A 26,993-nucleotide genomic window follows, 5' to 3' on the forward strand; every position below is an offset into this window, starting at 1 on the left:
TAGAATGAGGTCAATTCTGGAAAAAGTTCGGTGAACTCCCGAGAAGAAAGAGTAGTCTTTCTCGGTAGGGTGAAGCACCCGCCATGTATCCACCACCTCCAGGGTTCTGAAGAGCCGCAGCAGACTGAGGGCCTGACCGAACTCGCCAAGAGCAGGGGGGTTGGATTTGTCTTTAGTGGGGTCTGGAACCCCGTTGAAGTCCCCTCCGATTATTGTCTGACCTTCCGCAAAGGTTGAGAGGGAGGAGCCCAGGGAATCATAGAAAGTTGCCTGTCCCGAGTTGGGTGCATATGTCGATACCAAGGTGTAGAGGTCCCCCAGCAGGAGGCACTTGATGGCCACGAAGCGGCCCTCCGGGCACATCATGGAATCCAAGATCTGGGGGCGGAGGTCTTTCCGAAACATAATTGCTGTGCCCCCCTTTTTTGAGTTCCCCGAGGCGAAGAACTGGCGTGGATACAAGCTAGATCGGAGCCGGCCAAAGTCTGCCGGGAGGAGATGAGTCTCTTGAAGGAACACCACACCGGCCTCCTCATCTTGTAGCTTCTGGAGAATCGATTTGCGCTTAGGGGGAGAGTTGAGTCCGTTAACATTCCAGGAGAGGCATCTCAGCGTCTGGTGTTCCGGGATCGGGGAGCCAGAGGTTCCCCGCCTGGGGGACGGGGGGGGGACTCCAGGTTGTACATTAGCTGCCATCGTGTAGAAGGTGTAGAGGTGATCTGTACCGCACTTGCAGTTTTAACCGGGGCCCCCAACGGGAGGCCAACTTTTCAACTAACGGGGTGGGAAACATTGTGGGTGTAACCCCACCCCAGGCCAACAGGGCCGATCGTATCTGGTAAAGTAACGTTTGCATCCAAGGACTCTAAGATGGAGCGGACCTTGGAGGGGGGCATAGGCCGTGAAGGAAGCCCGCCGCGCTGGGCGGGCGTAAGATTGTTGGGCCGGAGTTATTGTTTCTGAATTTAGCTGGGAGGGAGTTGGGCGTCCGGGACGCCGGAGGAGCGGAGGGCACCCAGGGCCGCCCGGACTCGGGCTATCTTCTCCTGCTTCGGGAGGTCTTGGACCATGGAGGGCGCCCGGGTTGGGGAGGGAGGGCTGACGCAGGACTCCCCGAGGCTTCCAAGTCTGGGGAGGTAGTTCCTTCTGGGGGGGAGGATGTCTGCATGATTTTAGCGGCATCTTCTAAGTGGGATATTCTCCGGAGGGAGCCATTATAAGAAAACTGCAATGCTGTGGGGAAGAGCCATCTGTATTTGACTTTACGCTCCTGGAGGAAGAGGGTTAAGGGTCGAAGAGCCCTTCTTTTCTGAAGGGTTGAGAGGGAGAGATCCTGATAAATCTGAAGAGGGTGACCTTGAAAAGAGAGTTCATCTCCGGACCGACTGATAGCGGAGATAGCTTCTTTTGTGGAGAAATAGTGAACTCTCGTGATGACATCCGGGGACTGGTCGGAGTCTACTCCCCGACGCGGACGCAGTCTGTGAGTCCGATCCAGCAGCAGTTGGGATTTATCTAGTTGTGGGAGGAGGGTTTGGAAGAGGTCTCCTATGTAGCCTGCAAGATTTTGATCGGGGACTGAGGACGGAACTCCCCGGATTCGGAGGTTATTCCGACGAGCTCTGTTTTCCAGGTCCTCTTGTTTGTATTCGAGGATTTCGCACCTGTCTTGGAGGGCTCTTACTGTTTGCTGAATATCCCCCATGGCAGCCGTTTGATCTTGGGAGCGATCCTCGATCTCACTCAGTCTCTGCTCCACTTCGGTCACCCTGTGGTCCGTTTGTTCCAATTTGGAGGTGAGTTCCGACATGCAGGACCGAAATTCGGCTTTGATGTCTGCCATAAACGCCAGTAGGTCACCTCTGGTAGCTGGGGTGTCACCCTCCTCCTGGGAGATCATTGGGGTGGGGGCAACTGAGTCCGGTTTCTTTCCCTTGTCAGGAGCGGTGAGCATGGTAGCAATATCCACGTTTTTAATAGCCTTCGACTGTCTCGACATGTTGGCGAGATCGTGGGTGGGGAGATGGTTTGGAAGGTCCACCCTGTGGATGGGTGTCAAGGCTCTTGATTGCGGGGGGGGAATGCTGGTTCCAAGCTTGGACGGTGCACAGTAGCTTCAGACAGGGGGGTAAGCTCTCCAAATCTTGATGGTAGGCAGATGTGTGGGGCGAAGGTTCCGGTGGGCAGGTAGATTGACGTGTGCCCACTTGGGACTGGGCCAGAGAGAACAGAGCGGGTAATGCAGTGGGCCGGGGCGCCCCAGGAAATATGCAGTCGGGTCGCTTCTGGAGCTAAAGGGGGCTACCCCTCCGGAGTCAGGGGTAGCCCGGGCTGAAAGTGCGGCTAGGCCCGGGGCTCCAGGTGGGCGGCGTTGGTCAGGCCTTCCTCGGGGCCTGCAGCTGTGGGTCCCTCAGCGTGGCCTGGCTAGGACCCCCCCTCCTCCGTGGACCCAGGCTTGGATCCCCTGGAGGGGATGGTAGTAGGAGGGGACCCCCAGGTCCCGGGCCCGAGCGGAGGCCCCAGATGATGTATGGGCCGGGGCGCCCCAGGAGTGCGGCGTAGGGGGTCTGGATCTCTGGGTCTTGGGCAGCGAGAAGTGGAGGCAGGAGCCCGCTGGGGAGGGGGGGGGGGGTGGAGATGGCACGTCCGGAGGGCCCCTCCTGTGCGGCCTCGGAGGGGCGGGGGACCAGCCCCCCACCCGGATCCACACCCCCAGCAACCCCTACCTGATGGGCACCGTCCGTGCCGTTCTTCGTCAGGCCGTCGTGTGCAGGCCTGAAGCGGTGGTGCGGGCGGCGGAGCTGCGCAAGGGGAGGCCACCGGAGGAGAAGTCCGGGGGGGGCCGACGTCGCTCCGCCGCGCCCCGGGCGCCCGAAGAGCTAAGCCGCGTCCGGATGCGGCCTCAGGAAGCTCTCCCCGCCCTCCCGGGCCGAGAGACGAGCACGGCCGCCATCTTGGGGAGTCGTCGCTGAGGACGGCTCGGGGATCCGGGGTGGATAACTTCGTCCCCGTCCGGCGTCACGATCTCCGCTTCGGCCTGCATGGGCCCCAGGTCCTCCGACGTCCTTGGGATCAGCTGGGCTCCGGTATCGAGGCGCGGGGCCGCATTAGGGGCCCAGAAGCGGCGGGCTTCGCACGGCGGGCCTCAGAGGAGCAGCCACATCGTTGGCGCTCCAGGCCACGCCCCCTGTATGACCGCTTTATAAAAAATGTAAATACATTTAAAAAGTAGGTTGCCTAACGCCAAACTAACCAGGGAAGAGAAAGTGTCAATACTGGCGGGTAGAGTGGGCAGTCGGGAGAATTGCATCAATGATATAGACTATTCTAGAAGATGGTGTAGTAGAGGGCAAGGGCGTTGGACTATGAAAGACCACCCTAGTGAGTGTTGGAAGGCTAAAGCGAGTCACATTAGAAGATTCGAGATGCAGTTGGGGACGTGATGTGGGGCTAGATGAGAGTGGAGGATGACTTGACGGAGGTAGAGATACGAGATCTGTTAGTGGCACGTTGGCAGTCCACCGAAAGGGCACCAAATGAATATTTGCAAACGGTTTTTACCAACACAAGTCCTCTGGGCTCTCATATGAACCCCATTAGCTATGGGATACCAAGTATATGAACGTCTGACCTTCACCTACCCCACCCCTATGTGTTCTTTATTTTAGTCTGCACGTGGGGCTACTAGATGGCACGCCTCGATAGGAGGAGGGGGCCCTTGGATACTGGATCTGATTTGCAAGTACCTGTGTGGTGTGCCCAGAGGGCAGGGCAACAGGAGGAGTCTAGCGGCCATTGTGGGCTATACAAAGCCAAGAACTGTTATCCACTTGGGTTCTTCTCGAACATATTTGAAATGAATTTAGACTTAAAACTTTGGTGAGGATTAAATAAAATTGAAAAGCAAGGAATTATTGATCACTATTTAAGATGGTTTTATTTTTTATTGTTAAACATACATATAGCCTATATTAAAGGCCTTGTATGCAATCCTTTAAAATATTTCACAAATACACAATAAATATATCTTTTTAAAAATATTTCACATTTGAGTAAAATGTACATCATGTGTAACTTCATAAAATCTTATTTCGGCCCATACAATCGTACAAATCATGGATCTATGTGATCACTGCGCCGCCCGTAATGTCGACCATGAACATTTCAACCTCATTACAATGCAGTGATCACGAGAGCACTTATCGCCTGCATCCCCCCCCCATCTGTTCCCGAAATGCACATATCTTGTCAGCGGCACAGAAGGATGCTGCCGACTCGCCTCTATCCCCTGCAGCGTCAGTTCCCAACCCACTTGCATGGGGCGGAGCTGGCGCTGTTTTTGTATTTTTTTAAAATTTTTGTAAAACCTTTTCTTTCTTTGTCTCCCGCTCTCCATGTAACAGAAGCGGGGACACCCCTGACACCCTATTACACGACTAAGGTGGGCGGGGGGAGGGGTGACAACGGAAATCCCTGCTCACCTTAGTCAGTGTAGTGGTGTCTGGATTTTTGTACTGCGCTCAGGCGTAGTATTAATAATGTCGCCACGATTGTGGCGATATTTTGGTATGATTCCCAAATCATTAAGAATCTCAAAACCAGATTGCACAATTTAACCACATAATACATCCGGTTAAAATCATGTCCCCTAAAAGTATCTCCCATATCAGTCTGACGTTAAACCAACCAATATCGTCTGTACACTTGAGAATTGCGACCTCCATTTATGTAGGGAGTCGCATTTTATTACAGGATGTTTTAGCGTTTCTAAGACCAATTCCCTGCACAACAGACCATACCTAGATTTTCTTAGAATACCAATACGCGAGCCAAGTACCTCCAAACCAGGCATCGTACCAAACTAGGCATAGTATTAAAATGAATTGCCAAGTATCTCCCTGTAGTGTAGTTATGTGGATACGATTTAGTATGCACTACGACCACAATAATATTCTAGGAAGGCACCACTGTTCGATTTCCTCGCTACTGCGATGGTGTTTTGTTCACGTTCCCATGTTTGCAAATGGTCTAACTATTCTCTAAAGTTGGACCATCGATATTTGACCACAGACTATGCTCTTGGGTCTCCATTGCCATTACGATATTGTCATACAATTGTCTTATCATTTGATTCAAGTTTTTATGCGCCTCACATAATCCATCAAGGACCCTTGTCTTGTTCATGGAGTTTCTGACGTAATACTATCTTGCGTAGGCACACTGTTCCGTAACTGCCGATATTTCCTTCAAGCAATATCTATTCCATTGGCAGATTTGGGGATAGCCTCAGCGTTTTCTATTCAACTTGGCCTCCAATGTATTTAATTGTATTCAATACTTCTCTCCCCAAACTTCAACACTGAGGTCATGATTGTGCCAATCTTTGTGTTGTACAGTGTAATCCTCAATTGCACAGAATGCCCACAATTATTCCCTGCAAACGCATAAATGGCACCCACCAGTTGAGTAACTTGCCTATTTAAGATTATGAAGGTTGACGGTTTGCAATGTGCACAGACCATTTTAGGAACTGACCCCTCTTAACTACACACAGGCCACAAAATGTGTGCCTGTCATCAGTGAGCAGAAATTCACTCATTACGAGCCTGATGTGGTGTACTCTGTGTGTACCCTGGCATAATGCCAGTTAGCAAGCAACTTTTATGCCTAGCTAGCAGCCTGCTGCTTGACCTTTCCTTCACCCTGCCTACACCTACACCCCCTCGCGCTCCAGAAGATGGCCACTGCTTTCAGGAACAGCCTATGGCTGACCCAAACAACCCTGCTAACCACTGACTGGTTTCCCGTCTCATTTCCTCCTTTGGGTTGTCTTGTCCTTTTAGCTCATGATCTAAATCTTTTCCTCCTTCCACTGCTTCATCCCACAGCTATCTTCCTACATCTGACTCCCACGCCGCCATAAGTCGTAGGATGGTGGATGGTGGCACACTGCCCGATTCTTAACACCTTCAAAGATAACCGAAGTGATCTACCTCCCAGGCTTCTCCATTCTTAACCCTTCCTTCACCTGCTTCTCTTTTATGCATTTCCCCCCGGATACGCTTGCCTAATTGCCCGTCCAATGGCACGCGCTGCTTTTCAGTTTTTACCTGAACCTGCATAAACTCCTCCCCACAGCTGCGGCTGTCTGGTTTAACCATGTGAGCATTCGCACAATCTCACCTTTCGCTCTCTAAACCTTCCTCTCCATCCTCCTCGCTGGGCAACGTCTCTAACTGCCACTCCTTTACTTGCCTTCCACTACCTCTTCAACGGCCCTAGACCTTCACCCACCTCTACACCTCTGTATGGGGGCGTCTGTCCACGAGCAGTCGCTCCCTCGTTGAAGTTCCTTATTTTGTAAGAGAACAGGGTTCCACCGGGGAGCTGCAGGCTCCACATGCACTAAATGGGGCTAGAGCGCTCACAATTTATTTGAAAGATACCTCAGAATCTAGACTGACCGACTCCCTCTGTCACCTTTGGCACTTCCACCTTTAGTTGTGTTATACTCCATCTTAAGCAGTGTCTGCTATTCCCCTGTCCTCAGTCGTCCAGGACCGGTCTACATGGGAAGCGTCTCCATCCAGGGCAGAGGTTTTTTGCATTCACTGGTATTTGCATGGAAGCTCCCTGGGCCACTGCCTTCATACTTTGGTACAGGGGTTTTGGTGTCCATTTCACGTGGGACACCAGTTTCCTGCATTGAATCGTAGGGTGTTCAGTGAAGGTCCTGCGACGATTCCTTTACTTGCGTGAGAATCTCCAGTCGTGATCCAGGAGGAAGACTGGTGAGGCGATAATCGCCCGATTACTTACTGCTAGTCTTTATTACATCAGGTCCTGGTCTTTCGGTCACCGTTGCAGTTTCCCGCCCTTTGCTTGTGGTTTTGGTGCCTGGTATATCGGGACGTGGGGTGGATTTTCTTTATAGGTCACATGATGCAAGAAAGAAATCGAAGGGATCAGATACCCTTCCTTTTTCTGGAGATGGCAGTGAAGAGAGTCTACCTCGGGAGATTACACCTCCTGGAAGTAAGGGCTGGCGTTGGGGGGCCGGAGGAGGGCTGTGCATTGGCCATGTTCCAGGCCTTCAGAGAGACTCATCCCTTTTAACTTGTAGTTAATCGTAACTTTCAAATTTCCCGCACTTGTTCAAGAAAGGAAATCCTTCTGCATTCACCAAAAGAGGAAAGTAGTAAGGGGGTAACTCTCAGTTTCCATAAACCTGACTTTGCCATGTAAAATCATCATTAGAGGCAGTCTCTAATACGCCCTCGAGGCATGGGCCATGCACTTGCGCAAACCAGTTCGATTGTCTTAGACCACATCTGTGCAAATATTATCCCAAAGGACTGGCACAGGGATGCACACATCCCCTGGCATTGAAAGGGTTAATTGTGGCGCTCAGCCCAATTCATCTTTTCTGCTGACACATTTTCTGTCTTTGTACCCAGACTGCCTGGCACTATTTTGATAGATTGATTTGATGACTAGCCTCCCTGAACTATTTTTAGCCATCTAGTGTTTCCCTAAAGAAAAAGACCTGGTAAAGAAAAAGGTTACATCTGTCATTGAGCACACTTCTGAACACTAACATGCGATTCTAGGCTTTTCAGTGCAATCGAGTGAAGGTTGTACATGTTTATTACTGGATGAGGCCATTTTACTGTGGGGGTGACGGGTGAGGATGTGGTTTACTTTAAAACTGCAGCATTGATGCTGCCGGAGCCTACTTGCAATCCAGGCCTCTCCTGAGTTTCTCATACCAGTGCCGATCGTAGCAGCCGGATTGTAGGTGACAAACTGCTACAAGCAATCACCCCCCTATTGTTGGGGAGATGCATCATTGTTATGCTTCATCCCCTATCCTAGTGAGACCCCCGGCACTTTTTGCTGGAACTCTGGACCTTTTTCTGAAATCCTGAAGGAGTGGAGCCTTTTTCCACTCCTTCATTTTTATGGGCTCTGTCTTTTTGTAACTATTGTTTGTATTTTACATGTCCTCTTGGGTCTATTTTCCTCCATAGCTCTTAAAGGCATCTGTATTGTACTATTGCAGCACGCAGCTCCTTATGGGCAGTGTTGCTGGAGACCCTTGCAGGCCTTTGAGATTCTTTCTTTCCTTTATCCTAGAGTAACTACAATATTTAAGGATACTTAGTATCTCTCCTAAAATGTTATAGACTGAGGGATTGGCACACAGCACCTTATACCTAACCCCCCCCCCCCTTCCTCTCTGCTCCTGTGACTTCTTAGACACATAGACGACCAACTCCTAGTTAGGACACGCCCACTGCCACCAGCCATATCTACTATTGTTTGATTTAGAGTGTCTGGGCACGCAGGAAGTGGGGGAGGAGTTTTCCACCTTTCCACCCCCCCCCCCCCGCTGTCCTTTGTCTGCCATACTGCCTGTATGAGACAAGCTCCCACTGGGAGTCTGGCTGTCCTGATTGGACAGCCAAAACGCCCCTTTGTGTAAACTGCGGAGGAAGATTGGAGAGGAGTGAGTGCTGGAACTGGATAGAAGGCTAGGCTCCTGGAGTGAAAAGCAAGTCCACCACTGGAAGCTGAAGTAACCGATGAAGAAGCCGACCAGAGACTCCTTTGCAGCATCGTGAAGCAACCACTGCTGTTCTGACCCTGGTTTCTGTGTGACAGAGGAACTCTGAAGGGGATGACTCCTTCCCTTTGACGGGTAGAAATAACCATTCCCAAGACTAACTTTGATTTGAGCCATCTGCTAAGGTCCTGTGAGTTTCTAGTGCCGTAGAACCTCAATACAAGGAGACATGCCCATTTCGAGTGAATCATTGTGGAAAGGTCGATTTTGTCCAAGTCTTTGCTGAGCCCACAAGGACTCCCTGGAGACACAATCCAACTTGCTCAGAACCCCTCCGCAGAGTGTGGGACTGCAGGTACCAAAGAAGATTGACCGAGCGAATCGCGTCCTTTGTTGGGGCTGCAGAAAAGGCACCAAAACCGGAGAAGTCGATGAAAGCTGTGCCAGAGGTCCTCCCTCTGGACTGCTGCTTAGAGATCCCGTCCATTGTCCTGCCTTTCTTCATCAGGCCAAGGAATCTGGCAGTCTGGTCCAGAGCTGCACCATCGCGAAGCATCCCCCATGAGTGTTTTCTTCAAGCCTACTGTACTGTTGAGGGGGTGGTGGGGAGTGCTACTTACCTTATTCAAGAAAGTCGCTCCAGAGCATTGGAGTGCACACAGAGGTGTCCAGAGCAACCCCCCTTACCTCCGACTCAAGCTGCTGCTTGTGTCCCTTTTAGCAAGTCCTTTAAAAGGGGCTCTAACGTTGGTTAAGTCTTCTTGTATCTTCCTTCCCAGAAACTAGAAAGTATCCACAGGAACTTTTTGACTTCTGCTGCTTTTCAAGACTTTAAGCCTCTCCCTTTTAGCTAGGTTTGCGTTTTCGGACTTTAAAAGACTTGCTGTGCAGGGAAATTGCCTCTAGAACCTGAAGCTATGCTAGGATAACGCTGACCAACTGTTTTCCTTCCATAAATTACTATCTTGTATGTGTATTCTGACTAAATGCAATTACCGCATTACTTTGTGGCTGCACGTTATTACCGCTAGTGCAGTGGACCGGTCCAACTCCTGTAACTATTGGGTGCACTCGGCAACTACCAACTAAAAAGTGACCTTTTGAAAGTATTGTACAGTTTACCTAGGTGTGTATGGTTTAACACTGACTCTTGTGTAAATATAATCTATATTTTAATATACACTTATGTGTAAGTGTTTCTTTGATGTGCATTACTAGCTAGGTTCAGTGTACCTACCTACAGGTCCCGTCTTCCTCTTAAGATAAGCCTGACTGCTCTGCCACACTACCAAGGTCTCCTAGCAGTACAGACTGATACTAAGAGTTGGGGATCTACAGTCACTGGGATAGCTTTCTCAAGTCTTGCCTCCAAGTGGGACTTTAGGAAACCTCCCCTAAAACCTATCAATCGGTATGTTGTTGCCTCTACATATTGACCTTAAAAAGTACCTAAAAGTCCACCGTATGTATGCCCACTCCGGGGTGCTTTTGCCAAAGTAGCCAAACTTGATAAAGGTGGCTAAAAGAAGATGTGATTGGTCAAAGTACTGAATCTGGCTCATATGTCTGAAGGTTTATTTCCCGAGATCTCGCTATGCTATGCCTCATTACACCCCTCTCATATCCAGTCCTGAAGGTGTGGCTGGGCATACTTCCAGGTCAGTGCACTAGACCTCTTGGCCAATATTGTTAGGAGGGGGCCTTACTCCAGAAAGAAAACCTGTACTGGATCAAGTATGTTCCAGCCGTAGGTACCCTGTGCACCAGAACACCTCCCATGCATTTGTGGCATATATTTTGGATGGTGCATCAACTGGCAGTCCCGTTATTGGTGGTTCCTGGCCTGTGCTTAGCGAGTGGATGCTTTTAAGTGGGGTGGGGGGGATTCTGTGCCCTTTGTCGTCGTGCTGTGAGTAGTCAATTGGTTTTGGAATTGCTGTGGACTTGTCCATTGGGAGCCATGTAGATCAGGTTGCATTAGTGACTAGATTGTGTGGGAGCTTCTCTCTGTGATTGGTTTGTATAACTTGGTGTTGTTGCTGGGAATGGGAGTCTGACAGCTACGTTAATTTGGGGTGGGAGAACCTCGCCCCCAAGTCTGAATCAAAGATCATAGCCAATTGTTTCCTCTGAGCTTCTGCAACATGTGTGGTTTCCCGATGACCCCATCACCACCTATCATCACGTTGTTGCTGGACTCCTTAAGGCAGAGGCGATTCTGCGTTCAACAGTAAATAATGTCAAGCAAAATTGTGATGGCCTAGCTTCCTGATTTGTTACAAAAAAGTATGTTGGATCAGGGTGTCATCGATCTACATCTGGAACTGCAGTTTGCCAGTGCACCTCCACGTTTCTTTCTTTTATTCATGTATTTTTCGTTTTTTGAGGACCAGGGAGGGGAGCTCTTGGTGAGGAACCGATGCACCTACTCTTGTAAAATACAAGTATAATTTGTTTCCTGTGGCTCCGAGGGATAGACTGTATCCATTTTGCCCTAGTGCCTGCTTTTTGTTTTTGTTTTTTTCATTCAGTGCTCCCAATCACTTAATCAAAAGGCCACTTTGAGGATTATCTGCTTGATAAAGGAGGTAGGTACTGAATGTTAGTGCCCTGGCTCTGGTCGCTTAAGAGGTGCCATTGAGCAGCTGTTGCACTGCTTTGAAGTCTTTCCTACTGTTTTGACCCATTTGAGTGGATGACGATTGGGTGGTATTAGAGCCCACGTTTCTCTTGTTTTGCAGTACTGCATTGAGTAGGCTGTTGGTCACTTGACGGGCCTTGCCACTCATTTCCTCTGCATACAATCAGTCCTCCTTGGGCGTGCTCATCACCGGTGTCGGGGCAAAGACCAGGACCTTGGCTGTAAACTGCATTTCTCCTACCAACTAATCGCTACTACTGCGGTCTCCTCTTACATCCAATCCTCGCTCTCAGTAGGGTTTGACTGGCCAAGTGCCCTGGGCAGCTCCAGCAAGCTACTCTAATGTGCCTCATCCATGTTTCCCTTGCCCCCATCAATACCCATGGACCACATGCACACGCCCTCTCATGTTGATCAATGCTCACTCAGCAGGCGCTCATGCTGCACAGATCACAGACCTCCTCTCGTATAATAACCTTGATGCCCTGTTAATCACTGAAACATGGTTTACCCCATCCTCTCCACATGTTTTCGACGTCATCCTAGCCTTAAGGCTACTGCAAACAACATATGGACTGGCCAGGAAGGGCAGGAGGCAGAGTGGCAATCGTCCACAGAAGCGATCACGCTCCATCATCCCCTTTTCCAGAACAAGCTCATTTGAATCACTCTCCTTATCGCTTCTACCACATCTACAGACCACCGCACAGGAGTGACATCTCCAATGTACTCCCCTCTGTCAAATTAGCACATTACAGTAATGTCTTTCTTGGTTATTTAACATCCTAGAGTCCCAGGCTGACACACTTTCACACTGACGGCTTCCATAGACCTTAAGCAAATTGTGCTCTCTCCACGCACAACAAAGGCAACACCCTCTAGGGGTAAATGATGTGAAGACTAAGTCTGCTTAGTCTTTACATCATCCCCCCTGCATCACATGTGCAGACCCTCCCCATCCAAGGTATAAAGTAAGCAATAATGCATAGCAATTTGTTATGCAATCCTGTAGGTTTGCAATTGATGTGTGTAGCAGCTAGCTATTTAAATTCCCCCGTTCAATGAACACACAGATCCTCTACCCTCTTTTTTTCTGGTCGAGAGCGATCCTCATCCTCTTACAGTGCCAAAGACTGTGTGGCAGTACTAGGCACCAAGAGTTATGTCGTTTTCAAATAATTGCAAACCAGAAATAACTGGGATGCTACTTAAATAAAGCGAACTATAACCGATTTGGCAAAGACCATTACGTGATAACTTTATTTTTTAAAAAGACATTCCTGCAATTCCATTCCAAAAAATAGTTGTTCCATAATGCAAAATGACAGTATTGTTACAGTGAAACACTGCATTGTCCCCATGCTTTTCGGGCTAGTGTATCTAAATCTCAGTGTCCTCTATTTAGTCGGGGAAGGTGCGTATTATTGATGTGACACTTTAATTTAAAAAGTGTTTTTATTTTTTTTACTTGATTACACAGCCAAATGCTTTTGATGGCAAGTCTAGTTCTGTGAACCACTGGTTGCAAACATCTGTGCAACTCGAAAGGCACCCATATAGTGATCCTATACTCCTTCAGATTCTATTCTACCACCATGTTGCTTTACACCAGCTATCCTGAAAGCGAGGTGGCCACTGCAAAATTCAACATGGTTTGGCCAGTTCTTTTCCCGCTACGCCATCCACTCTGCGTAGTTTCTTACCCCCGCAAATGAATACACAAAGCTAACTAGGTGTTAATGCAATGTAGTGATCAATATTTCTATCTAGTCTGTACATCTACAGATGTACTGCAATATCATACACTGTAGTTGGCCTCCAGAGCCTGTGCCCAATTTTGACCTTGCCCTTGGAAGTGGTACCCCTGGCCGCATCTGCACTGGAGGGCAACGCCTCGATTTGTCGCCCCACCCCCAAAACCCTCAACCACGCACCACCTGGTCCTGTAAATGGTTATTTCCAGTAGTGTGAATATGGCTACTTTCTTTTCGAGGATCGCACAAATTGCACAAAGCAAAAGTATCAGCACCCCAGATGGCAGTTCAGAGTGCTTTTAGTGATAAATATCACTTTTGTGGGTGCGCAGGAATGGAATGCTGCGCCTGGGCCTAGCTGGCTTGAACTTGAGGACCGTTGGCGGCCCTGCCCTCCAAACTGAAAGTGGCATTTAACGCTATACTGAAAACAGTTGATATTCATGACAGCCGAGGGGCACCTTCTCCACCTGAAGTGGACAATTATCCTGCCTGCTGCAACACCTTACTACATACTTGGTCTCAGGCTATGACTTTACTTTCACATTGTGAACTTTTTGATTTATATAACTTCTGAAATACTCCAGCAAACGATGGGTCCAGCATGCAATATAGGGGACACTGCCCTGTGCAATACCGACTGCACCCAGCTGCACAGAGCCTGTCCCTGAAAGGTTTTCAGTCTTTTGATCAGATCTTTTTGTTGTCCATTCGTGCAGCTAATGCAGGAGAATGCGATGAATATTGACATTTGTTTTGGTGAAAAAATCTGAGCAACAATTGAATTAACCTCTCACAGCATTGGCATCCCCTACACCTTGGCACGAACACTGGCCCTCTGGACCGAATTCTCTCATTTGTCCCCCCGGATCTCCTAAAAAATGATTGCCTCCCTCAAACCTACATCTTACTCTGACGATATAATTCCGGCCTCCATCATTAAATAATTGACGGGTCCGGCGCACAATGCACAGCATCGTCAGTGCCTCCCTTGCAGAAGAATCTTTCCGGACACCCTCAAAACTGGTCTCGTGTGACCTTTTTTGAAAAAAACAAAACAACCTTAGATCCAGTTGACCTGGATCTAGGTCAAGGTTAACCCATTACGAACCTCCAGTTTATTGGCAAAATCTTGGAAAAAGTATTTGCTACACAACTACTCGCCAGAATCGAATAATACTTCCTAAATGACTATTAGTCAGGGTTGTGCCTCCAGTGTAGCATGAAGACCGCCACCATCCAGGTGGTGGCTATCCACACTGTGTACAGTGCTCTGCTGCTCACAAGCTAGGTCGGACCTTTAAGCAATAAATCAAATAATACTGCTTGTGTTTTGAAGTATGGGGCGTTTGCACCTCTTTAGCCTGCACTGTATGGAATGTGTTGGTACATGAACGCGTGTGTCCAGTGCGCTCACTGCGCCAGTGTATTTATGATCTTGAATTTTACATTTTCGTTGCATGGGCATTGAAAGCCTATAGCCATTCTTTGACTCAGCACATTTTCTCTTAACTCTTTGCTCCAGTGTATTCCTTCAAAGTGCCTGGCCACAAACCCACGAACATGGAGAAGAGGCTGTTGCTCTGGGCGGGTCGCTTCAAGAAGGAGGAAGATATTCCAGAGATCGTTTCGTAAGTTTGCATTTCGTATCTCTTGAACCTGCTGCTATTCTTGCTAGCTACTTCCCTTTACTGAATTCTGTTTTGAACTAGCGTAAACGGGCAATGGGAAGATGTCCACCTTTCTTTTCAGAATTGGTTGCAGTTGTGTTGTGTTTGCATGAGGCCTGGTCAGATATTCGGAAAGTGAGGTCCTGCCTCTGAGTGGCTTTGTCCTCTCTGGGTTTCTTTCCTGCATGACAGCTCTTGTGCAATGTTTGGTTGCTAACCTGAGATTTTGTAATGGGATAAGGACGTGCTGTTTTCTTGGAGAGGTTTAGTTGACAGGCTTTCTGTGTAGTCTTTGATTCTTGCAAAAAAAACAGGGGGGGGTGTCCTGGGAAGTCAGTCCCGGTTACGAGGGCCTTACCCAGATTCTTTAGCTCACTATCTTTCACAGAGGAGAAATATCCAAAGCATATCAGTCCTTGTCCTGCCCTGGGGCAGTCCAGGCCCGAATTGCTAGGCAATTCTCCTCTGAGCAAGAGTACCAACAGCAACCCCAGACACGTGTTTCGGTCTGGTTGGACCTCGTCAGTAGGGTGGATCTGTGCCTCTCTAAGAATAGTGAGCAAGGTCTTTCATGCTTGGCCACCTTTAAGCTAGCGATGGTTCTTTCAAAGGGAGGTGGGGAGAAGGACTGACTGTCATGCTTTACATATTTTGCCTTTCCTTCTCATCTAGGGCAAGAGAAGCTTTCTGACCAGATACTAATGAATGTGCTCGTTTTATCCAAACCACATGTAACCTAGTTCAGTGGGCTGTATCTATTACAGGAAACTGTTCCTTTGACACACCCTTTCATTTTTAAGTCTCAAATGACACAGCAACCATCTTCAGATTACGTTTCAGATGAATTTCAACAAATGCAAGAAAAGAAGCCCTTTGAACTCCTAGGGACCTTTTTTGAGACCAGTCCTCCGCGTGAGCTGAAATGCTTTAATCCTGTGCCGTGGCAGAAGGTGTTTGTTACATCTCTGGCAATACATGCAGTATGAATGCTCTAGAGGGCTTTCTGGAGCGGAGCAACAGCACACCGCCTGTCTGGGTCTTCGCCAGGTTGGACTCCAAGCCGTTTGAAAGCAGTTTGTTTGGCCTGTAACCCACCTACACCCAGACTCCTAGTACAGTAGGACACCAAACTGCACATATAATATGGGGGGGGGGGTGTGAAGGAATTTGTGGTTGTAAATTGGACGCAGAATCCTCAGTGTGTTTTCTTATATCAGTTATTAGATAATTGATTTGTGATTATCTCAGGTTGGTTTTTCCATTCTTTCCATTTGGATTGATATGATATGGCATTTATAACGCGCCTATACACCAGTGTTTCAAGGTGCGACGAGGCAAGGGTGGGGGAACAGGGCAAGACGGATAACGATCCTACTAGGCCAGGTGTCATTCAGATCTCGCAAGTGCATGGAAAGGGAAAAGTGTGAGGGTGAAGGGAGGGGGGGGGGAGAAAGTGCAGTACATGGGATAGTAGGATAAATAAGAATAAATAAAACGGCCAGCTGGTGGCAAGTGCAAGGTAAGTGCAGATAGGGGGACTGTAGGTATACAGAAACAGTCTCCGGGTGCAGGGGTTGCCAGGGAGGCAGTGCAGGTGAGCAACTGGCGGGGCCTGGGCCCGAGAGCAGAAAGGGTGGCCATGTAAACCGTGCAGTTTCAGCCAGGAAATCAGCAGGGGAGAGGAGGAGAGAAAGCAGAAGCAAAGGGGCAAGGTTTTGAGGTGCTTCCGGAACCGGAGTTGGTTCTCCTCAAGTTTCAGGGAGGCAGGAAGGCTGTTCCAGAGGGAGGCCCCTGCCGAAGAGGGAGATCTGCCACCTTTTTGGCAAGAGTGATTAGTTATGGTTTTTTCAAAGCGCCATTAACCCTTGTGTGCATGCTTGGTTATGATATGAGATTGTTAACTCACAGCAATACCATACCTCCCTGACTAGTCATCGAGGAACTAGCTGCTAGTATACAAGTACTGAAACTGTATAGCAGTTTAGAGCAATCTGTCCAACTTGAAACCTTCCATGAAAAGATGGGCCTTTAGACTTAGGAATTCTTATATATTATGTTTGCTTACTGCAAGTGTGTTCTAGAGAGAAGAGGCGTGATTGAACAACCCACTGTATCTTTTCAATCTAAATGTGTTGTGGTAAGAAGACCTACCTTTTTTTTGAGATCGCGAGTGTGTTAGTAGTGAATAAGTTTGTTTCTGAAGAGCACGGGCCAGAATTCCGAAAAGCTTTGTGGGCTGAAAAGAGAATTCTAGATCTCTCCTCCAAGTGCGTAATCGGATCTGAGCATCTGATTGGATTATTTGTGGCTTTTGAATAATTATTTTGTATCCCAAGGTAGATGGAATTGCAGTTTCAGATCTAGAGTAGATTTGGGTTTGCCAGAATGTAGTGGCACCAAGCAAGATTGAATCGTCTTATTGATTTGAGAGGAGAATGAATTGATAGTAAAAAATTATTCCAGTATTTATTTATTATTAGATGTGCATCTAGCCAATAGGCTTTGTATAACACTTAGACTCCAATATTGCTGACGACTCGAACGGGTGTCTGCATTGGGCTCAGAAAAAGCTCCTTTTGCCTTTTAAGGCATTACATTTTAGGCAGTTCAGATTAGGGCTGCAATGGGCAAACAGTCTGCTGTTCGGACCAGGAAGAAGGAAGCACTTCGATGCTGTGTTTTTGATGCCTAATCTCTGCAGGCAGCCTAGCAGGATGCAGTGATTGACTGCGTATAGGGCTGAAGAGGGGGTAAGTGGAACCCACGCTCCAGAACCAGTCATCCAACATAGGTGACCACAGATGGTGTGTTCATGCCCAGCCTAGACACAACCCTGTATGTTATTGGATTAGACGGAGCAACCGTTGTCTCCAGTAGTTTCGTTAAGAATGGTAAACGAGAAATTTATGTAACTGGCAGAGTCCGCTGGATCCAGAGAAGATTTCTGAAAGATGGGCAGCTGCTTGTTTAAAGGCTGCTGGAACCTTTTCAGACGCCAAAGAGAATTTGTAAAATGGACAAGAGAGTTGGAAAAAATCTTTGGCACTTTTCCGGGATAGAAGGCTTTCGGGGATCTTAAACGTTTTGCTGATAGAATAAGTGATTTGCGTTCCTCTTTGGCTAGCAATTGAAAGTGTCTGACAACGATTCAATTTCTCAACTTCGGGTGCTTATATTGCGCGGGTCTTTCCTGCACAGTAAACCCACTGAAGCTTGTTGCCTCACTGCCCGGTCTCACCCTGACCCCGTCTTAACCTCCTGCCTTTAGCCTGCATGAAGGGCGGGCTCTGCCCACCCTTAACCACTCCGAACCACTGCCAACCCTCACACCTACGCGTGTCCCACCTTGGGTCCGCTTCTTCAACTCCTGTTCCCGAACCATCCCCATCTAATCTAGAGGAAAGCCAGAGGTGTGCCCAGAGTAGTGATCCCGCCAGACTTAGAGCTGGGGCTGGTAATAGTATGTTTTATTTCAGACTCTTATTGTTGCATAATGTGAGGCCCTACGTGGGAGCTAGACTGGCTACTTTTTTACATTTGCAGTCTTTGGGTTTAAAAAGTCCTCTGGCCAATAGTAACATCTCGTAGCATGTAGATTTTGGGAGTGGCCATTATGAGAGAGGAGATTTAATCCGCTGGAAAATGTGGGGGGGGACATGGACAGTTCCAAATCTACTCGATCAAATGTAGTAAAATTGCCACGAATGTGCACACAATTTATAGTTTGGTTTGCAGTTGTTGGTGAAATGGCTTCATAATGTTCTCAGTAAAATGCGTCTGCCTCGCATCAATGTCGCTGGGGTCTGCTTTCAGGAGTAGCTCTATAAGCAAGCGCGCATGCGCACGGGCGGAGGGGGGATGGGATGGGATGGGGTGGGAGTGCACTGTGGTGCTACAGTTGTGCTCATTTGGCCAGCTGTGAGCTCAATCTAGGATATTTTGGATTGCGAACCTCTTTTGAGTAATAAGCGTATAGTTGGTAGCCTGCCGCTCTTGAACGGCCGCCCTTTGATACAAGGGCAACGGATTGAATGTTGGTGATAGCCTTGCCTTCAGATTAAATCGCTCCTAGGCCGAGGGAAGCCTACTTTTTTTAATTTTTTTTTTTGGTTATTTGTATTTGTTTTATTTATATAGCGCAGACCAGGCCCAAGGGCAACCGGGCGCATATCTTAGAAGAACGTTACAGGCATGACATATAGTTGCAGTGGTTACAATAAATTGTGAACAAAATATACAATTGGCATTACAATTCAGAGCAACACAGCACACAAAGCAGTAGTGAAGGAGCAGAGCATAACAGGGACCCACTGGGCCAGCCATGATCAGAGGAACGATTGTTAGTGAGAAGTGGCTAGCCAGAGCTTGGCTTTGTGTTTGAATAGGTTGAATGAAGGTAGGGCTCTGATAGAAAGAGGAACAGTGTTCCAAAGCTTCGCCGCCAGGACTAGTAAGCTAGTGCCCCCCGCGGATTGGAGCTTAAATAAAGGGATCGCAAGACCTTGGGATTGTGCCGATCTAAGTGCTCGCGATGGATTATGCTGTGTAAATCGTGAGGCGAGGTATGTTGGGGCTTGATGGTTTACGCATTTGTATGTGAGGGCCAGTGCTTTAAGTGAGATTCTTTGGGCGACTGATAGCCAATTGAGATTCTTCCTGGTTTCTGAGATGTGAGCCGAGCGAGGGGATATTTTAGGGCCGCTCTGATGGCATTATTTTGGGTAATCCGAAGTTTAGTAAGGTTACCCTGGTTAGTGCCTTGGTACAGAACATTGCAATAGTCCAGTTTGGACATAACCAAGGTCCTGGCCAAGGTGATGCAGTTCTGGGTGGTAAGGAATGGGCCACAGGCTGAGATCAATTTGCAGGTGCAAGCAGATGCGGTAGCTACTGCATTGGTTTGTCTAGTGAGAGTCAGGGAGGAGTCCAGATAAATGTCCAAAGTTTTGGTATCTTTGGATACTTGGATTAGGTTACCGTCATTGTTATAGGAACCGAAAAGAGGACTCAGTTTGAATCTCTGTTGCGTACCTAAGATGAGAAGCTCAGTCTTGTCATCATTGAGGCACAACTCGTGTTGGGCCATCCAAGCTAGGATGACAAGGTAGATGTCATTGAGGCCTTTGGAGTCAGCAATGTAGTCACCAGTGATGGGTATGAGTATCTGGGTGTCATCGGCATAATTTGTGTAGGTGACGCCCAGATAGTCGAGCACATCAAATAGTGGTTGGTTTGGTGAAGACATTGTAGAGAGTTGGGGAGACACAAGACCCTTGAGGGACTCCACAAGGGACTGGTGTGGGATCTGCCGATGAGGACGGTGAGAAAACTTTCATGTGCCTATTGTCAAGGAATGACGTGATCCAATTGGCTGCATTGTCTGAAAAGTGGGCGGCTGACTTCAGACGTCGGCATAATATTTGGTGATTGACCAAATCGAAGGCCGCGGATAGGTCAAGTAGAAGGGCCAGTTTACCGTTGTCTTTAATGTCCTCGATTTGGGTTTTGAGGTCTAGAAGAGCCGTTTCAGTCCCGTGCTTAGGTCTGAAGCCCGATTGTCTTGAGCCGAGGAGGTTGTTAGTTTCCAAGTAGTTCTGAATCTGCAGGTATGTTGCTCTATCAAGTATTCTGAGTAAGAACGGTACAGTAGTGATAGGTCTGTAGTTGGTTGGTGTTTCAGGGTCTAGAGTCGTTTTTTTTAGGAGAGGGATAACCCATGCGTCCTTTAAATTATTGGATACCATTCCAGTTAAGAATGAGGAGTTAATGAAGGGGGTTTATAAAAGGAGCAAGGTCATGTGCCGCTTCCTTAATAATAGGTGCTGGGCAAGAGTCACCTTGGCAGTTAGGTGGTTTTAAGTTGCGAATGATGTTTTCGACCTCGAGGATGGTGAGTGGGGTAAAGCTAAAAGGAGTGTGAGAAAACGAGGTCAAGGGGGTTATGGGAGGTTTGGTAGGGGGGGGTTGGAGAGTAAGGTGGTTTGTTTGGTGTTAATTCTTGCTTGCAGGGTGGTGATTTTGTTGAGGAGGGCGTTTTGGATGTTGTTGCACCACTTGCTGTCTTTAATGCAAGTGTCAGGAGCAGGGGAGGGGGATTCCAATTCTTTAAGGATTTTAAATGGCTCCTTAGTGTTGGATTCCGCTTGGGAGATACGTAGATTGTAAGTCTCCTTTTTGGCTTGAAGGATTGCAGCCTTGTAGTTGTGGATGGTGATAATGAGGCGATCTTTGTTCGAGTCACATGGGTGGCTCTTCCAAAGTGATTCAGCTTTACGCTTTTCTTTACATAAGGTTCGTAACTGCGGGGTGAACCAGGAGTTCAGGTGGGCTTGTTTAGCTTTCCGTAGTTTGAGTGGTGCTATATTGTCAATGGCTTTAATCAATGTTTGATTGAAGATATCTACTAAGACTGTGGGGTCGTTGTAATGGGACACGCAGTCATTTAAGATGCAAAGGATGAGAGGGAGTAGTTTATCCCTGGTAATGTCTTTTTTGTTCCTTGTGGGGACAGCAGGCGCTATCGTAGGAATGGTGTGTGGGTTGGTCGCTGGTATATGGAAGATGATGGTGTGATGGTCAGATGAGGCGCAGGCATAATTGCCATTTATGGTGGTGTTTCGATTGAGATCGGTGATCCAATCGAGCTTTCTGCCCCTGATGTGGGTGGGTTTGTCTATATGTTGCTGGAAGCCTAAGTTAGCTAGTGTGGTAGCGACCTCAGAAGCCAGGTGGTCTTTAGTGTCGGATAGGCCAAGGTTAAGGTCGCCTAGAAGCATCTGTGAAGGGGCCAAGAGGTCCTGGCGGTCTATAGGTGAGGTGGAGAGTAGCAGTGTTGGTCGGGGAAAGGGTAAGTTTCACGGAGAGGGATTCTGCCGAGCTCAGTTCAGTGTTGGGGACAGTTCTGAGTGTAATGTTATTTCTATGTATGAATGTGACTCCACCTCCTTTGGAAGGTGGTTGTCGGTCCGCTCTAATAATCGAGTATCCGCTGGGGATGGCGAGGGCAAGAAGTGGGCCTGAAGCTGCATGTAACCAAGTTTCAGTGATGGCCACAAAATCAAGGTTTTGAGCAGTGATGAGGTCAGAGATATCCAGCGCGTGGGCCATGATAGATCTGGCATTAATGAGGGCGCCCTTGAGTTCTATGGTGGAGATGGTGCTGTGAGAGGGTGGTGTCTTTTGAGTAATGGGGAAGGTAGTAGTGGTGTGGAAGCGCTGAGTGCCAGGGGCACGAGGCAGTCTGGATCCAAGTCGGAGATTCCTAACTTTGAGCGAGCAAGGTTGATTAGGTGTGGGTTTAGTGGCGAAGTGTTGGCGCCATAAGGCGGGGTCATTGAGATATGGGTTGCTGACGAGCATGGTGTGAAAGTGTGAGGTGGAGTGATGTGGATAGATCTTAGCAATGCTGGAGGTAGGGGAACAAAAGGATTTGGTGAGGGCGAGTCCTACTATGATAGTGTAAATAAGGTATCTGACAATTGGCAGTGGCCGCATATCGTGAACCCAGGGTCCTAGCCGTCTGTGGGAAGGGGTGTGAGTGCACTGACAGGTGCGTGGTAAGGTTCCGCTCTGGGCAGACGTGGAGTTGGCCAGGCGTTGCGGCTTGCTAGGTAAGTACATGTGCAGAAATGCAATCAATGACTCAAAGGCAATGGAACAACTGTTAGGCTGACTAGATAGGTACATGTGCAAAAATGCAATCAATGACTCAGTGACTAGGTAAGTACACGTGCAAAATGCAATCAATGACTCAAAGGCAATGGTTCAGCTGCTGGGCCGACTATGGGTGCGGCAGGTTGCAAGTAGAAGGATAAACATTGCGGCTATGCAAGTAGTGAGCATGTAGTGCGGAGTGAGTCTTGCATATGGACAAATTGAGAGAAAAAGGCAAAGAATCGTGACCTAAATAGTAATATATACGAGATGGCCAATTCAATTCGAGGAAACGTTTCCAAAGTGGAATGTTTTGTTAGTCAGTACGGGGCGCGGGAACATCAGGCGTAGAAACATAATGCTAGGCTTGGCTGGATTAGGGCTGCGAGAAGTCTTACCCAGTTTGTTGTAGCTCGGGTAAGGATCATACGTGATCTGAGGAGAGGTGAGCAAGCGCAGCTGTGAATGTGAGTATTTAAGGAGGAAGTGCTGCGGAGCAGTATCCGGCGCCGTAACGGACCAGTGCGGACCGGGGTAGACAGGAAGGTGCCTTGGAGTAGGTGTGCCTTAGAGGAGGTGGGCCGGCTTCCGCCTCCGGCTTGCCTATGGGCAGACGTGTAATTAGGTTGCCTAGCAACCAAAGTAAACAAAAGGCGCGCTTAGAAAGCGGTGGCCATTTTAGGTAGACAGCCCAGTTGATGGTTAGGAGTAGGCTTAATCTTTGGTTCCCATAGTTCGTTTTGTTTAAAGAGCCCGTGTCTGACAGTGGGGTAGGAAAGTGTAAATGCGTGTTTTGACTATTTAAACTTCTAAAAAATATTCATTACCACACCACAATTGTTGACCCTGTTGCTGCGGAAGCATGCAGTTATGATGCGTACTGTTACTGTTTGCTTATCCCTAACTTTTATCTGTGTATTTATTTTTCTCAACCATCTTTATGTTTAAGAAGGAGACTATTCTTCAAGTATTGCCACTGCTGTGCCAGTCAATTGAACGATTCAACGATTCTTGTGTCGTGTGTCAGCCAAGAAAATCTAAAAATCGGACAAATGAAAGCCATCTTCCCTCACTTTCACTCTGTCAAACTCCAATACTTAATTCAAAGGACAAAATGGTGCTCCGTGGAGCATGAAATGCACACCAGGCCCAACAGTGTCAGGTTTTTCGCGCAAACTAATTGCACAGCAGGTCTTTCTCCACTGTACTTGCTTCGTGCTAATGAACGGCAGACCGGTAAGGTGGCTGGGAGCTGCAGGGAGTGTGGAGGTGGTGCAGAAGTGGTGTGCAGAAGTATGCATAGGGAGATAAATAGTGGAGTCTGGGTGAAGGAGACAAAAATGGGGGATGATTTGAGAGACTGCTCCCCGCCCCCTTACCCGGGTGGCGTTGGGGGAATTAAGGGAGAGTGCAGAAGAGGCCTGAAAAGTAGTTTACTGCATGGATAAGACATGGAACAGGCGGTAAACGGAGTGTGCTACAGTCTTTGTAGGCTGAGCAGTGGAGAATGAGGGAATGACTAAGTGTTTATATGCACCTGGCCCATTTGTGATGGAAGGCTGGAGGATGACCGAAATTCTGCATATCTTCCAGCCCCTGGCTTGTGTCCGAGGGTGTCCTCCTTATTCTCTTCTAACACTGTGAGCTGCCGACTCATTCCTGATCCAGCAGGCATGCACTAACCAATGGCCTGTGGGTACCTTCTTGCGGGTAGTTTCCACCCTTTTGAGACCACGCTTCTCTATGGCATGTTAATGCACCACTGTCACATGTTCTCTTGGCCTGGAGTCTCTTATTCCTTGAGGTCACACTGTCCGCTTTTCTGTAGAATAATGAAAGGAATGGAAAATACTGCACAGGATAAGGCAGAACCCAAAGTTCACAACCAAGTTAACCCTTTGGCATTAAGCCTAGAACTGCCTACTGGTAAAAGGATATGGATGAGGCTGTGGTTTAAAGGGCTTAAAATCAGGCCTGAGTCCTAAATTGTGTGTGTGTATGTATATATATATATATATATATATATATATATATATATATATATATATATATATATATATATATATATATATATATATATATTTGGTAGTTCAGTAGTGCCACCCTGGAGGACCTGAGAAATGGTGTAGGAGATGGACCATGTACATTAGATTGAATTAATAGTTCCATACGCTGCATTGTGGGCAATGAGTCTTCTGAAGCGGAAGCCAGTAGGCACTAAAGAGGCCTGCTCAAAATGTCAAAACAATCCTCTGTCGAGCTGATGTACTCTGCACACGGCTAATCAGGAATGCCACTCTGGCCTTGACTTGGATAATTAAGTCTGGACATAGCCCAGGTGAACCCTGTAACAGGCAACTGTCACCCAAAAGGCCAGGAATTGAAATGGTTTCGGACGTTGGGTTTTCCAGAGAACGGGGAGAAGTTTAGTCTTGCTGGTCCAGATCCGCCTCTGAAATAGACTCGACTTTGGCTGTAATGAAATCGGCCATTTGGCCTCGTATCTGCTGAGAATGCTGGAAAGCAGAGTTCAGATCCTTGGATGAATTCTTTATGCAATAACTGACCATGTTTTTTGTGGAGCGGGAGCAGAGAAGTACATCAGGTTCTCGTAGTAATGGCGAGTTGGTGCTTCCTCTACTCCAAGGTTCTAGTGTAATTGGGGTTTTCAGTGTCTGTTTTATGAATTCCAGTGGGGTTTCAGCATTTACACATTTTTGTTCAGCATTTATCAGTGCTTATCATATTTTCTTGACCAGTAATTGTTGGAAACTGGTTCAAGTGAATAGTTATTACTGAATGTATGACCTGCATCATCTTGCCTTTTGGAGCAGAAATCCCTGAGGGTAGCATAGTCTTCATCACAGAACCGGTAGGGTGCAGTGGGTGGGAGTGCAGCCCCTTGGAGCTTATTTAAGGCCTGTCTCATTCTTTGACGTCCTGCCTTCCTTCTAATCCCTGTGCAAACCCCCTCCCCCGTGGGATTAAAAACAAAGAGGATTGCCGGTGCATGAAGCTGCGCCTGCAATGCCAAACTGAAAAAAGGATCCTCATGTGTGGGTCCCTTTACTCTGTAAAGAAGAAGGGGGGGGGGAAACGGAGTGTGAACGGAGCGCTGGTGGGTGTTTATGGTGTACACTTTGTTCTGTATGATGTATACTTAGTTCTGTCTTGCGCAACCGCATTCTGTTATGATTCTGGAATCCTGGATTTTCAGAATCATTACATGAAGCGAGCCGGCTGAGGGAGGTCACCCACCTGGGTACTTCCTTACCTCAAATAAACCTACAAGTTGACTTAGATTACTGGTGTGACGAGCAATAATTACTTAACAATATTGGCAACGAGGATTGCTTGTCACAGGCGAGTGGAAACAAAGTTATGCTGTTAGCATTCTGAAGCCCAGTTCTCCTTCCAAGCTGCTCCCAGAACATATAAAGGCACAACCCTGCAGTAAGTGCCCGGCAGTTATAAATATAGATATTGAGAATATCAATTTTACCTGTGTGTACAGATGCTATTCCAAGCTGCACTTTATGAAAGTAAGCGCGAGCGGCTAACGAAGAAAGTACTAGAGAAAAGGACCTTAAAAAACATAGCATATGTGCCGCCATTTCAGAAGATAAATGAGGGTTGCCATGCCAACTCAGTGAGCGTTGTACCGAGCGAAACGAAAAGTAGATATATCCAGTTCAGTCGCTGTTCCAATACACCGATTCATCCTGATAAAACATAATGGCCTCCTACAATTATACTGCATAGCGCTGACATAATAAGACCTAGAAATTGAACACAAAAAAAAGAAAATCTCCAACAACAGTAACACCATAATAAATGATTTGGAGAAGTGAGCAAGTCCTTTCACCATAATAGTGTTTTTTCACAAGCGAACCTGTATAAGAGCAATATGCAGAATATTGCAGCCCCAGTGCAATTTTTGGCACATCCAGGCAACCCAATGTGCACATGGGAGCAATGGCAGGACAGTTTCCAAGTATATCGAAGAGCCATAGGAGGTGCGAAATATAACTATGATGTAAAAGAGGCCACACTATTAAATTGTGTGGGTGTGGAAGCTTTGAGAATTTTCAGCTAATTACCAGAGTTACCAAGTGTTGCAGGTTCTGGAGATTCCACCGCCACTGCCAGCAACAACAAAGTATGAGACTGCAACGGCAAAATTATCTAAGCATTTTGGAAATAAAACCAACATTGTGCTAGAACGATATAGATTTTTCTCCAGGCAACAAAACAAAGGAGAATGTGTTGACACTTACATAGCGACACTAAGAGGCCTCATATCAACGTGCAAATTCACCAAAATAGCCGATGAATATTTGAGGGACCAGTTGGTCCTACATGTTGAAGATTCCCGCAACCAACAACGGTTGTGGCAAGCGACGGACCCTACCTTGGAACAAGCTATCGAAATAGCCAGATCTATGGAACTGGCTGGGGTGGAGGGGGAATGCATGAGAGAAATACAAAGCAAGTCAGAAAGCAATGAGGTGAAGTGCATCCAAGAAATACATGATGCAAGCCATGGTAAAAACGAGGAAGCCTTGATTGCCATAGTAAAGAAAATGGCCAGAGCTGATTTGGGCATGAATGACAAACAAAGAGAAGCCGCAAACAGGATGCAAGGCAGATGGTACTCATTTGGTTGGTACAGACACTCAAACACTGAAAAGGATTGTCCGGCATTTTCT

At 47.7% G+C, this 26,993-nt stretch overlaps 1 protein-coding gene across 1 annotated transcript in view; it reads left to right on the top strand.

Annotated features, from left to right (window-relative positions):
• FAM162A (family with sequence similarity 162 member A) overlaps window positions 1-26,993 on the top strand; it is a 183,234-nt gene that overhangs the window by 76,213 nt on the left and 80,028 nt on the right. The window contains exon 3 of the mRNA XM_069635817.1: window positions 14,487-14,592. Within this exon, the coding sequence (XP_069491918.1) occupies window positions 14,487-14,592 (106 nt within the window). The remainder of the gene's footprint in view (window positions 1-14,486; window positions 14,593-26,993) is intronic.

Source organism: Ambystoma mexicanum, chromosome 7p (genome assembly GCF_040938575.1).
Source record: "Ambystoma mexicanum isolate Mex_15411 chromosome 7p, UKY_AmexF1_1, whole genome shotgun sequence".
Classification (NCBI taxonomy): Eukaryota; Metazoa; Chordata; class Amphibia; order Caudata; family Ambystomatidae; genus Ambystoma; species Ambystoma mexicanum.